This window comes from Myxocyprinus asiaticus, chromosome 1 (genome assembly GCF_019703515.2).
Source record: "Myxocyprinus asiaticus isolate MX2 ecotype Aquarium Trade chromosome 1, UBuf_Myxa_2, whole genome shotgun sequence".
Lineage (NCBI taxonomy): Eukaryota > Metazoa > Chordata > Actinopteri > Cypriniformes > Catostomidae > Myxocyprinus > Myxocyprinus asiaticus.
This window is the reverse complement of record NC_059344.1, coordinates 36,638,254-36,652,324: the sequence shown is the minus strand read 5'-3', so window position 1 is coordinate 36,652,324 and position 14,071 is coordinate 36,638,254. Positions and strand designations below refer to the sequence as shown.

The window sequence follows — 14,071 nt, the reverse complement described above, 5'->3', positions numbered from 1 at the left end:
TACACCACCACAAGGACCTAGAGCACATTGGGGAGCAAAGGTGAGACCCCCCCCCCCCCCAAAAAAAAAAAAAAAAACACTGAGAAAGTTACACACTTCATCTTGAAAACCACACAACAACACCTACTTATACTTTGAAATATTTTTTAAACCTGTGTTGTGAATCAACATTTTCACAAAAAAATCCTTAAATAGAAATGTTAATTAACCCTTGAATCCAACCAGCTCTTGTTTGGTGACATCTAAAGCTACAGTGCAGGTAATGAGGTAATGAATTTGTTGTGTAGTGATAACGAAGGGTGAATGCTGTGTACCAGTAAACGGAGATAACGTGTCAGTCCAGTGCATTAGATAAAGTCAAGCCTGGTGGGAGGATGATATTAATGAGCATATTAAAACAGGAGATGGAGAGAGAATCAACAGAGTAAACAGGCTCAGCATTGCTGAAATTCCAAGAGCAAACCCACTGAATTCCACTCCTCGACATGAATCGAAGAGTGCGGCTCTAGCCCTGCTTGCTCTCTGCCTCCCCCTTACACAGACCCTCTGCAGACTTTTACTGGGATTAAGAACTGCACTTATTCATAGTTCATGAAATCAACGCTGTTCGGGGGGGGGGGATATCCCCCCAAAACAAATATTGATCCATAAATCTAACTCTGACATTAAAACACCCACTTCTTTTTCATTAACCCTAAAGCAGAAAAATTATTTAAACAGAAATTCTAAGAAACAGATTTTTTAATTCTAGAATTTAGTAACTACTTATTAGTTTCACTAATTACTATGTCCATTACAGATGTTTTCACACATCTATGTGGTCAGTGTTTGTGGTGTGAACAGAGCCATTGATTAAATTCATTAAGGTGTGGGACAAACATTTTGTTAGCAATGAGTAGACTATACACAATAAAGCAGGGGCTTTAAACTTTTTGATACCAAGGAGCCCAAATAATGATCCACATCCAAGGGACCTCCTTTCTAAAATATTAAGACAGATATATATTTTCATGTATGAAAAGACCCATTTACAATGTGTGAAAAATAGTAATTGTTAGCAGTAAGGGATATTATAAAGACTACATGTTGTTTGCTAAATGAAATACCTATTGGCTTTCATATTATTATACTAAAGCCAAAATAAATTTTAAATTATTATCTGCAAAATATGTAAATTTTTTCTTTTCACTGTAAAAAAAACAAAAAACAAAAAAAGTACTGTTAAAGGGTTAGTTAAGCCAAAAATGGAAATTCCCTCATCGTTTACTCACCCTCATGCCATTCCAGATGTGTATGACTTTCTTTCATCTGCTGAACACAAACAAAGATTTTTAGAAGTATATTTCAGCTGTTTAGAGCCATACAATGCAAGTGAATGGGTGCCAAAATTTTGAGGCTCCAAAATCCACAGAAGGGCAACATAAAAGTAAACCAGATGAGTCCAGTGGTTAAATCCATGTGTTCTTAAGTAATATGATAGGTGTGGGTGAGAAACAGATCAATATTTAAGTAATTTTTTCCTTCACTTTCTCTTTCTTCTGTTTTTGGTGCTTCACATTCTTTGTGCATATCGCCCCCTACTGGCCAGGGAGGAGAATTTCTGATCAAAATTACTTAAATATTGATCTGTTTCTCACCCACACCTATCGTATTGTGTCTGAATACATGGATTTAAACACTGAAGTCGTATGGATTACTTTTATGCTCCCTTTATATGGATTTCAGAGCTTCAAATTTTTGGCACCCATTCACTTGCATTGTATGGACCTACAGAGCTGAAATATTTTTCTAAAAATCATAATTTGTGTTCTGCAGAAGAAAGAAACGTTATACACATCTGGGATGCCAGGAAGGTGAGTAAATCATGAAAGAATTTCATTTTGGGGGCAACTATCCCTTTTTTGCTGTGTAAATGCATTTAGGCCTGCTCTGAGCATTAAACCACTTTAGATGAAGCTTCTGTGCCACCTTTGCAGTATACAGATGGCTTTAGATGTACTGTATGTCATGATGTATGTATGTATATAAACATTTTTATCTAAATTGCAATGTATTTGTAATCTTTGGAATGCAGAATAAAACTATAATTATGTCAAATTTGTCATCTTTTATTTTATTTTGTGTTTAACTTCTTTTTAAAATATATATTATATATTATTTATTTTTTCTCAGTTTAATTTCATGGCCCCACCTGGGGTTCTGAACTCCGTGCAATAGAGGCCCTTAGTATGTCCCCCTCCTCACATGGCCCAGGACAACGTTCCCGGCTGTCCTCTCCTGACAATGGCCCTAGGTGTGATAGAGTGCTATTAAGCGCACATGTTTCACCTGTGGACAGCTAACTTAAGAGTTCATCAATCCTGTCTGTGTGGTGGATGCAAACAGTCCATGAGGATGAATAAACATTACTTAATCCCAGCTTTGTTGAGTGCAGTGGAGCTGAGCCAATTTCATAATTTCTTTACAGGTCTCTTGAGTTGGGCTGGACTGAGTGCAGCTGCCCAGAGCAGAAATTAATGTTGAGTCGAGCCGATTTAGAATAAAACAGAACCTGTTGATTTGCATTAAATGGGGATGAACTAAACAAATTAAATGTGTGGCATAGATTATAGGTAATTGCTTTATACACGACACTGACCCTGAATAGCTCTGCGTTCATTTATGACTAAGCATCCTCTCCCCCTCCATGTAACACGTCAATTACCCTCAACATCAAATGGACTTTATTTTTAGCTCATGGTTTTGAAAGCTCAGGTGCTAAAAAATATAAGGGTCTGATAATAGCATGGGTGGGACGGTGGCTCAGTGGGTAGCACTGTCGCGTCGAGTCCCGGCTCAACTGGGCCTTTCTGTGTGGAGTTTGCATGTTCTCCCCGTGTTTGTGTGGGTTTCCTCTGGGTGCTCTGGTTTCTCCCACAGTCCAAAAAAAAAAAAAAAACATGCTGGTTAAGTTTATTGGAGACCCTAAATTGCCCATAGGTGAGAATGAGAGCGTGAATGTGTATGTCTGTGTGTGTTGCCCTGTGATGTACTGGCCACTGCCCCTGCCTTCGGCCCGAGACAGCTGGGATAGGCTCCAGTACTACCCGTGACCCTGCATAGGACAAGCGGCTATAGAAGATGGATGGATGATAGGAGCATTAAAGGGATAGTTCACCCAAAAATGAAAATTCTCTCATTTTTTTCACCCTCAGGCCATCCCAGATATGTATGACTTTATTTCTTCTGCAGAATTCTTTGTGCATATCGCCACCTACTGGCCAGGGAGGACAATTTATTGTAAAAAAGGATGTATATATTGATTTGTATCTCACCCACACTTATCATATAACTTCTGAAGATATGGATTTAACCACTGGAGCCTAATGGATAACTTATAAGCTGCCTTTATGTGCTTTTTGGAGCTTCAAAGTTCTGGCCACCATTCACTTGCATTGAATGGACCAACAGAGCTGACATATTCTTCTAAGATTCGTCGTTTGTGTTCAGCAGATGAAAGAAAGTCATACACATCTGGGATGGCATGAGGGTGAGTAAATGATGAGAGAATTTTCATTTTTGGGTGAACTATCCCTTTAAAGACAACTTTGTTTGGTGATATAACAACAAACATCTGTAGCATTACATCTACTTTCTTTAGCCATAGGGTGTGCAGTGGCTCTTGACTACTTGTCTACTCGCCCTATCAGCTTATCCAAATCAGAGTCTGTCCAACTGAGACTGTTAATATGCTCACCTTTACCTTGGTGTCTTGCCACCTGTCGGATGATGCTGATGTCAGTCATCAGTCAGTTATTGATTAACTACACAACGAATGGGCCATGGCAAATTATTACAGTAACCTCAGCAATGTAAATTTACCACACTTTTGATTCAACATTTTATTATCTCTTGTCTCTAGCTACCTGCCAGCTGGATTGACACAGAGTCTACGGCCTTGTCCACTCAAAGCAGGTCACCGAACGCATCAGCATCTCTAATGTCATTTTATTACTTTGGCCGCTGACTAACTTATTGGCTTTAAAAAGAATCTTAAGGCCAAGAAATGCAGTATAATGGAAAATATGTACCTCCTCTGGAGTTACTAACAGGGCTGGATTGTGCCTGTATCTCCTGTGGAAAGGGGTAATATAGCTACTCTAGTGAACAGAGAGAAGGCTTAAAAAAAAAAAAAAAAACAAGTAATAGAGAATGAGTGTGTGAGAAAGGTGTGTGCTGTGTGTAGTACTGGGTGTTCAGAGTCCTTCCTCTTTGCTGGAAAACTGTGTCTGTTCCAAAACACGTCATGCATCTTATCTCACTGAACAGGTTAGGTACACACATGCACGCACCTAAATCAGTCCAGGGTCCAAGAACAGAATGACACACCCTCTCCTTTCCTCTGAACATTTTAACATCATTCCTCTAATGTTCATCTACACTTATTTTCCTCTCTCTCCTTTTCAGCTGTTCATTCTTGTGACGCCTGAGTCTTACAGAAATTCTGTGCCCTACTCCTCTGCATTCAAACAGGTGACAAAAAGAAAGTGACCTAATGCTAATAATCTTAACGGCAATAGATATTCTCAAAATTTCAAAAGAAGCATCTTTATCTCTCTCTGACCGGCCAGACCAGTCTGACAAGTTGATAAGTCACTTATTTTAGACTATTTTATGACAAGTGTTAAGTCATGGGAAAATGTGATCTTCAAATGCAGGAAATGCTGACTAACTTTGAACCTGCTCTTCTTAAAAGGGATAGTTCACCCAAAAATGAAAATTCTCTCATCATTTACTTACCCTCATGATATCTCAGGTATGTATGACTTTCTCCAGTAGAACACAAATGAAGAAAAATATCTTAGCTCAGTAGGTCCTTAAAATGCAAGTGGATGGTGATCAGACATTTGAAGATCCAAAAAGAACAGATAGTCAGCATAAACATCAACCATATGACACCAGCTGTTAAATTAACGTCTTCTAAACTGACACAATCACTTTTGGTGCGAAAAAGATCAATATTTAAGTACTTTTTCCACTATAATCCATCACTTCCTGTCTGCAGTGGTATGCGCATTTGGCGTAATCACGTTGGCATGTTCACGTGAGAACAGATACACGTGTGACGCACTTGGAAGAGCAGCACTGTTTACAACAGAGTAGAAGGAGCGCTGTACAAAAGCTTTGTTGGTTTTGGTTTAGATCTGTATTTGTATTTGTTTGTTTACTCACAATTGTGTGTTTGTGTGCTTATCATGGATGTCTCAACCGAGAGAACATGAGGTTACGTCCGTAACATGGCAACACGAATACATCACACGAGAAACCGCGTGAACCACCTTCTCCTGAAGCTTAGCGGATGCGATGATTTATAGTTAAAAAGTACTTAAACATTGATCGTTTTCGCACCAAAAGTAATCGTATCGCATTAGAAGACATAAATTTAACCGCTGGAGTAATATCTATAATGTTTATGCTGACTCTCTGTGATTTTTTGAGCTTCAAAGGTCTGATCACCATCCACTATCAGCAACATACTGAGCTATTTTTCTTCAAATGTGTTCAGGTGAAGAAAGAAAGTCATACATATCAGGGACATCACGAGGGTGAGTAAATGATGAGAGAATTTTCATTTTTGGGTTAACTACGGTTTTAAGTATCTCAGATCCTCAAGCTAAATGATTTTTAGGGGTCAGCCTCTGAAACATTTCTGTGCAATTAGGGGTTAATTATGTGCAATCTGTTATGCACAACTATATACTGATGTTAAAGCATACAACAAACTCATTGTGCAAACTAACTATGCCTTTTACGTTTCTTTATATTAACATGGTGGGCCTTTGGTTTCAGTGTTCCAGAGACTTCTCTGAGTTGCACTCTGCTCTGTACATGTTTGTACAGCTTTGATACAGAGAAAGATTGATAAAAAGAGAAAGATGAGCCAAAAAATATATCCTGGCTTGATTTGAACCAAATCAGGTCTTCAATAGTTTAGAATATGCTTGACTGATTTGGCTGTGACATTGCATGATTGGTTTATCAACTCATCAGGCAGTGGTGTAGTGAAACAGTATGCAATATGATTGTCATTAATTTCATAAACTCAGTTTAAAATCAGATCAGGAGGTGGCGAATTGGAGTTGTGGACTGATGCAAGAAAATTAATCAAGCCTGGCTCTAACAATAAATATAAACTGATTTAAGTGATTTATGTATATTATATGTTTATGATTGATTACAGATTAAGATTTTATTTATCTACAGTTGAAATAAGGCCTTCAGGTGGAACATCATTGCTTAGACCTAAACCTATAGATTTATGGAATGTTACTTGAGTTCTGGATGAGAGGTTTTAACTTCAGTAGAACAAAGCCTAGATTTATGTCCTCTTAAGTTCTACTTACAGCAACAAGACACTGTGTGGGCTCCTCAGCTGACTGAGTAAATGAAAGTCTAGGCTGTGTGCCCCTCCTTCCCTCACAGTTAATACAAACACAAGGAATGCAGTTTGTAATTAAATTTTAATTTACAATGCACAAAAACCCCCCAGTATACATCAGGTAAAAAAGCAAGTTGCCCAGCAACCCTCATACTTAAGCAAAATATGCCAATCAAATATTCATGAAATATTGACTTTAGTCCTGTTTTGTAAGAAGTTTTACTCAATAGTTTTATTTCAGCCCTGCCTTATACAACAATTAACGAGTTCACTGGTTCATATAGTCGTGGAGCGCATCATGGTAAATAGATTTGGCGTGCTGTTCATAATGTAGGGGCTCGAGCACAGGACTTTGCTTGAGCTCTGAGATACTCCCGGACTATCTGACTAAAGCAAGAAATAGAAAGACAATTATGAAATAATAATTGGTATAGGCATTATAAACTATAAAGGTGGAGAGGGGAGGTGGAGGGATACCAGAAGAATTATCACCAGTGTGAGGGAAGCAGCTGCTTATATATATCCTTGGGATATGATTGGCAGGCCTAGATCAACAAGCTCCTCCCGAACTTACATTTGGAACTTCATAACAAAACGTTAAGTACGCAGTTGCGGATTTGCTGCTCCTTTAATATATAGAACATAACTTTTTAGTTTAAAATAGTGCTAATCATGCATTACCTGTCATGCTTTTTTTAATGTTCAAAACTTCAAATATAGAAAATGAAAATATGAAATAGAAATAAAGCTGCTTCAGACATCTAACAAGATCGCCTTGTCTTTTCATAACCCTTTTCCCCTCCCCTTTTTAATTTTCTCTTAAACAGGAATATAGATTTTAAAGGCTGTCTGGTGAGGCTATGACATATAGCCTGAGGTACAAAAGTCTATCTACAGTGACTCTGAGGACACACAGCTCTATGAGAATCAATGAGGGCAATGGTCATTTGACTACATTACTGACCTGCTCCAGTAACCTTAAGTAACATATTCTGCTGCAGATATATACTCCACATGTCCTGCTTTTAACAGACTGGTCATGGAAAAAATGCCAAACTTTGATGGCGTGAGATATGGTGAAAAATTTGCAAGAAAGGGGACATCTTCAAAACTTTATGAGTATGTACTTTGCAATATAAATAATAATTTATTTAACTTAGGGCAAAATCTAGTCTAAAGTCAGGCGACAGATGTGTGATGCAATTAAAATGTTTAAATAAACACCAGTTTAAGCATGTTCTTATTCTAATCTTATCTGCACCTTCATCAGCATTTACACACACAAGAGCTACTGTGATGAAATTCATGTTAATTTAGCTACCAACACCCTAATATTCAGGCTAGAGCTAACATTCTATTCTATTTGTCCTCCTCCACTCTTGTCAGAATTGGAGGCTTAATAGTAGGGATTTGAAGTCTACCCTTAATGCAGACACTGTCTGGAGTCTGATGCAACACGGTTTGCCTGTCTGTAGTCTGTTGCCATTGATACAACAGTATATTTGCCATTCCTAAAAGACATGGTTAACAAATAAGAGCAAGAATACAAAATAGTAACGTAGTTACTTGACTTCTAGGAAGAAGTTTTTCTAGGGCTTTTTAGTAAGCCCTGACTCCAAATAATAAATGATTGTATGTTACTGTCTATTATTTCATATTGTGGGTCTTTTGGCAGTTTTGTAACTTTCATTCTTGAACCTACTGAACACTGATGGAACATACATATTGTTATACATACTATTCCATCTTCAATCTTCAAGACCAGCTTTGGTCATAATTCAAAATTCTCTACTGAGAGCTCTTCACAATCCTCTAAACTGGAAAAAATGTCAAGTATTAAGACACTTAAACATGCTTTAAAATTGAAAGCTGGCCATAAATCTTATCTCCAACACATCAAATCAAAGCGTGGGTTGGATGTTCTGTGGTTGCTATGGCGATGACATCATCAGTCTCAGCATGAGACAATACATGTGAGCTCAAAACCGAATTTGAGTGTACAAAAAGATGACACACAAGTTAAACACTGCGGACAGTACACGTTCCAGATACGGGGAGAAAAGAAAGCGCAATACGATTAAGTAAAATGCTTTGCTTAGAGAGCCTCTGTATAGCACACTGCATACCAAAAATAGGTGCTCACTGGCTGCTACCATTACTGCCACTGTTGTTGTTGTTGTTGTTGTTGTTGCAGAGGTCTCCAGAGCCTCCACCAGAAGCAGGGGGCTGCACGTTATCTGCAAGGTTATGAGCATGCTCTAGAAAAAGGTCTTTGAGCACGCTCAGTTCTTTGCTGAGCAATTTAATTTTGGCCTCCAGTCTTTCATTCTCCTCCTTCAGCTCGTTGACACGTTGCTGGGTGTCCTGTGCCTTCTGCTTGCTACGCATGCGACTCTTCTTTACTGCCAGGTTGTTGCGTTCTCTCCGTTGGCGGTACTCGTCGCTGTCTTTATCCATATTGGACTTCTTCATCTTGCTGGGTGGTGTGGCCTTACCCCCACCTCCGGGACTCACTGGGACTAACTGTGGAACCTGCAAGAATTAAAATAATGACATACATGTTAATGATAAGCAACAGCAACTCACTACTCGCTTTACTCAGTGTTGTAGAGCCAAGTTGTTTTAGAATTAATTTTTCAATTTCTTATTGATTCTTCAACACTGTAAGAAACTGTGTGGATGCATCATTTTAACAGATACTTTGGGTTATATGCTGAGACGCAATGCTTTGCCCTCAGAGTCATGAATATAACATGTACTGTATATTTAAAAATACATATGTCAGTACTTTAGCTTATTCATGTGTGTACCTGCTGTAGCCCTGCTGTTCCTGCAGTGTTCACGGCACTGTTATGAGGCTGATTCTGTATGACACTGACACCGTTCTGATCTGTGTTGGATATCTTCTGTTGCAGCTGCTTGCTCATTTGGATCCACTTCCACTATCTTCCACTCTCTCCGACCTATGCTGTCGGGCTTCGCAGTGCTGGGGCTGGTGTTAAGAGTCTTGTGAGACACTGAATGCCACAAGGTGCAGCTGTGTACCTAAAGCCAGACAGGATCAAGAGAAAAAGATTAGACAAAATACTCTACACTCATCAGATGGCACATTTTGATGCCACAATCCCCACCTGAACTGATGCTCGACACAGAAACGCATCATTTCAACAAAATGCTGCAACACCTACAAGTCAGCTTAGCCACTTGTGCTTATCTTTCAGCATTGTGTTGCTGCAGTCCGACCGAGCTGCCATGTCAACATGCATATGTGGCTCTCATCTGAGTGTGAGCTCAAGTGTTGCCCGCGGTTGCATCATCGCTCGCACTCCTTTGTGCCACGGGAGAAGGGAAACTCCGTAGTCATGCACAACTTAGCCGAGCAAAGTTAACATTTTAAACTAGCATGACAGTAGTGAAGTAACAACGAGCCAAAGTTTATTAAGGAGTATTTGAAAGCGGGGCAGTGTTTTGTATCATGGATGGCTGATTACATCATTAACGGAACTATGTGGGAATGAAGGGGAATACCGCTGACTTACATTGTTAGCTGCTTCAACAACATGTCTACATTCAAGATGGCAACAAGCTATCGAAATCCTTTCAAGTAGTATTGTAATCTACCATGTAAAAACCACCATAATAATACAAGTGTAACTTTGAATCTGTCTTCATGCAGTGGGATACTACAGCAGGTTAGCAGACTGGCTAAATATCTGGCACATTCCTGACCATGACGACAGAGAAGCTCATACAGACCGCTTTCTACATAAATGTAACTTGAAAGACGGATAACGGGTCCACGGAAGATTGTGATGATGTTTATTAGTGAGAAATGAAGCTCTCGCTGGCCTCCGATCCGGGAGTTACAGCTCTTGTGCAATCGCGTGAGCGGCAAGGATCCTATCAGTTCGCGAACCATCGGTTGATTGGTAAAAATACAAACCCACACTGTCTAAACAGTTATCTTATAATATCTCTCAGACGACTTACCGTGGAAATGTTCGAGGCTTATAAGTTATCCACTTGAGTTAATAAAGGATAATGTCCTCTTTGTTTAAGGAATATAAGCGCAGGTTGAGGTGTTATTGTTTGGTAAAGCGGCGCTTGGGAGTATTGCGAAATCTTGTGACCATGTAGGGCAATCTGCTCGCTTAACCAATCAAATCACAGGACTGGGAGCGATGACGAAATATCCTCTTAGATTGACATGTCACTAAACCAATCAAGTCGCAATTGTCAGTTTGGGGCGTTTTCAAGCAAGAGGACGTTAGATCACTCAAGAATACTAAACAAGGTAACAAGGCAATTCCCTCTTGATGTTATGGAAACTGAAAGTTTTCAAAAGTAATACATGATTTATTTTTTTATTTTTTTAATACATAGCCTAAATGAAAACATTAAATTATGGAGATCAGTTACTGGAAGAGATAGCTAAATGAAATAAATTGTTCAGTAAGTCATCTTGTTCGTACTCTGCAACAGCGGTTTTTGGTGTTTTATAGTGGTGGAAATTCTGACATGCTAGTGAGTTTTGAATATGTTTACAAAAATAAATTACCATAGTTACCACTTTTGCATTTTTATACAAGTAGGTGGCGACAAATTAGTGTATTTTAGCCTGTGGGTTATGAGTGAGTCATTTAATTATTCTGATTTGTTTAAAGGGATAGTTCACCAAAAAAATGAAAATTCTCTCATCATTTACTCACCATCATGCCATCCTAAATGTGTATGACTGTCTTTCTTCAGCAGAACACAAATGAAGATTTTTAGAAGAATATCTCAGCCCTGTAGGTCCATATAATGCAAGCTGATGGTGATCAGCACTTTAAAGGCCTCGATATAATTCCGCAGAAGTTCCTATTCGTTATTTGTTCAGGGGTAAAAAGAAGTTCTAAACAGCCATCAAGGGTATACTGTTTCCAAACATTCAGACACTCACCACACTGCTGTGGGAGGCATCTAGAAGTACATTTAAATATGAGGACGCTACATGTAAAACCTTAACCAATGTGTTAAACTAAAATGTGTTATCAATGACTTTATACCTCATTTTATGAGTAGACTTCCATGAGGTCAGTAAAAGAAGCCATTTTAATCACCCAATTATGATTTAAAGTAATATATATATATGCAGTAGAAAATGTTTAATTTGTCTTGTTTATATTCTGAATTCATGACGCTAATGCGCTAACACTCTATACGCTGGTTACACTGTTATTTTGATATATAATGACACTGATACAATTGCAAAGATAAGAGTATAAAAGTGATAATGTTTAGAATAAAGATAAAAGAATAATCACGGGCATATTTTACTTTAGACAGATGTGTGAATGGCTTTCGCTGCAGATGGCACATGAGTAAATGGGCACTTGAGAGTATTTGAGAAGATTTGATTCCTTTAGTAGACTAATTAAACAAAAATAAATCGCATGACATGGTCTTGGAAAATGATTCTAAGCGAACGATCGTACAGATGTAGGTAAGCTGCACCAGGTCGCTAATAATTCTACATGCCGATGTGTTCATGTTGACTCATTTAGACTCGCATCTACCGATGATGTGGACCATTAGCAGTCATAAGGTGTTTTGCTGTCGAATAACTTTTTCTGAAAGTCCGCCCCAGCGAGCTGTTACGAACCACCGAAACGAGTGCAAAAACACCTTCTTTTTGGCCAGATTTGGTTCTAAATGACATCACACCCATTCGTTCTTCAATTTCGTAGGCAGTATGTAGAGGCCAAGTCCTTTTTACTATTAATGTTCACTTCCGGTTGCTCTCCAATGTGTGTCCATGAGCGGAATCAGTTCACGCTGCCTCTCGTGTGACGTAAGTGCGTTGGCATGTTCACTCGAGAACTGATTTGATGCAACCAGAAGTTCAGCTTGATTTGTTTACAAGAGAACGCTGTTCACAAGCTTCATTGGTTTTGCTTTCATTTGAACATACCACGTGCTTATGTCACGCGAGAGGCAGCATGAAATGTTTACCCTGAAATGGACTTGAAAATTGATCTAGTTCTCACCCAAATCGATTGTATCGCTTTAGAAGACATTAATTTATCCACGGGAGCCGAATGTATTCATTTTACTATTATTGTCTGTGCTTTTTGGAGCTTTAAAGTGCTGATCACCATCCACTTGCATTGTACAGAGCTTTTTCTTCTAAAAATCTTTGTTTGTGTTCTTCTGAAGAAAGAAAGTCATTCACATCTGGGATGGCATGATGGTGAGTAAATGATAAGAGAATTTTCATTTTTGGGTGAACTATTGCTTTAAAATTACTGTTCACAACTGAAACACTAAGAGTGAACGAGAATGATTCATTTACTTAAAAGATTAATTCAAAACACTGATTCGTTCACGAATGAAACACTAGTGTTTTAGGCATTGGCCTACTCTCAAGTGAAAAGGAAAAAGACTGGTTAAAAAGGACAGAAGGATGACAAAAAGTAGGCCCTACATAGGCTACAATACAGTTTCACATGTATCATGGTACAGTAGATAACGAACCTCGTCAACACTGTTGTACATTTTAAAACATATGAAATTGATAAAACAAACTAAACACCCGATATTTAAAGATAAGCCTGTTGACGAACAAATCACCAGATAAATCAGTGTGAAGCCACATTTACCACTGTATTCTCGCTTGCATGTTGCATCAAAAGTAAGTATTTCTACCACTCACGTTTACTGACAGTGGATACTGTGTCAGATACTGAACCACAGATTGGGCGCAATGTGCTTTTAGAAACAGGTTCAAACGACACACTAAACACAGCAAGCTAAGGTCTATTTATTTTATGTGTTTGTATGCAGCATGCATAGCTTTACTTATATTACTGTGTCAAGTAGTTTGTCAAGGGTGTTTGGATGCATTTCTTCTCAGTGGGTTGTGGGTTGAGGTGGCGAGTCATGAGACAAACAGAGGGGCTGCATGTCTTGAAAGGTTGAAAACACCTGCACCAAAATTATATTATGCACACTTAAATCTAAATATATCTATAAGAGAGACCCGAAGATTAAATCTTTAATCTTTTGATGCCATATTAAGTTATTTAGCATTTATTTATTTGCCATAATTAAATTATAGGGGATTCATTTTTTTTCGTTGATTTAATTATTATTTTGACCAAAGAAAATAAACAGAAGGATAGTTATTAAATAATTTGTTGCTGGATACATTGTTTATCCCCTCTTGTCACATAATTTCAGTGGTATGTGCCAGTCGCGCGCTGTACAATAGAGGGAGCTCACACACATTGATTAGACCCCCAGATACATTCATGGATTCTAAAAGCTGACAGCTATGAATAGAAACTCTCAGGTATCCAGACGATGAAAAAAGACAATGTCAAACATTTTCACAGTCTATATGTTCATTCGTTTTTACAGCTTTTTCCCCTTTTCATGCGCGTTGCTCTTTCTTTTTTGAGCAAGTAGCATGTCGTGAAGGCAAACTCACTTGACTTTATGTAATTCATTTTATTCATTTAAAACAGTTTCATCTGTCAAATTACGTGGCACTTCCAATTATTTTTCTTAAGAGTTGATTGGCTTTTGGGGGCAACCGCTATTTCTTTCTTTCTTTCTTTCTTTTTGATTGTTGAACGCCTCACAAAATTAAGATATTCATGTCTATATTAA

At 38.4% G+C, this 14,071-nt stretch overlaps 1 protein-coding gene across 1 annotated transcript; it reads right to left on the bottom strand.

Annotated features, from left to right (window-relative positions):
• Positions 1–6,481: 6,481 nt before the first annotated feature.
• Positions 6,482–10,625, bottom strand: LOC127444199 (CCAAT/enhancer-binding protein gamma-like). Its single transcript, XM_051703452.1, has 3 exons — positions 10,409–10,625; positions 9,229–9,463; positions 6,482–8,950 (listed from the first exon to the last, which is right to left on the bottom strand). Exons 2-3 carry the CDS (start codon positions 9,343–9,345, stop codon positions 8,558–8,560), a joined length of 510 nt encoding a protein of 169 aa, XP_051559412.1. The 5' UTR covers positions 9,346–9,463; positions 10,409–10,625; the 3' UTR covers positions 6,482–8,557.
• Positions 10,626–14,071: the final 3,446 nt, after the last annotated feature.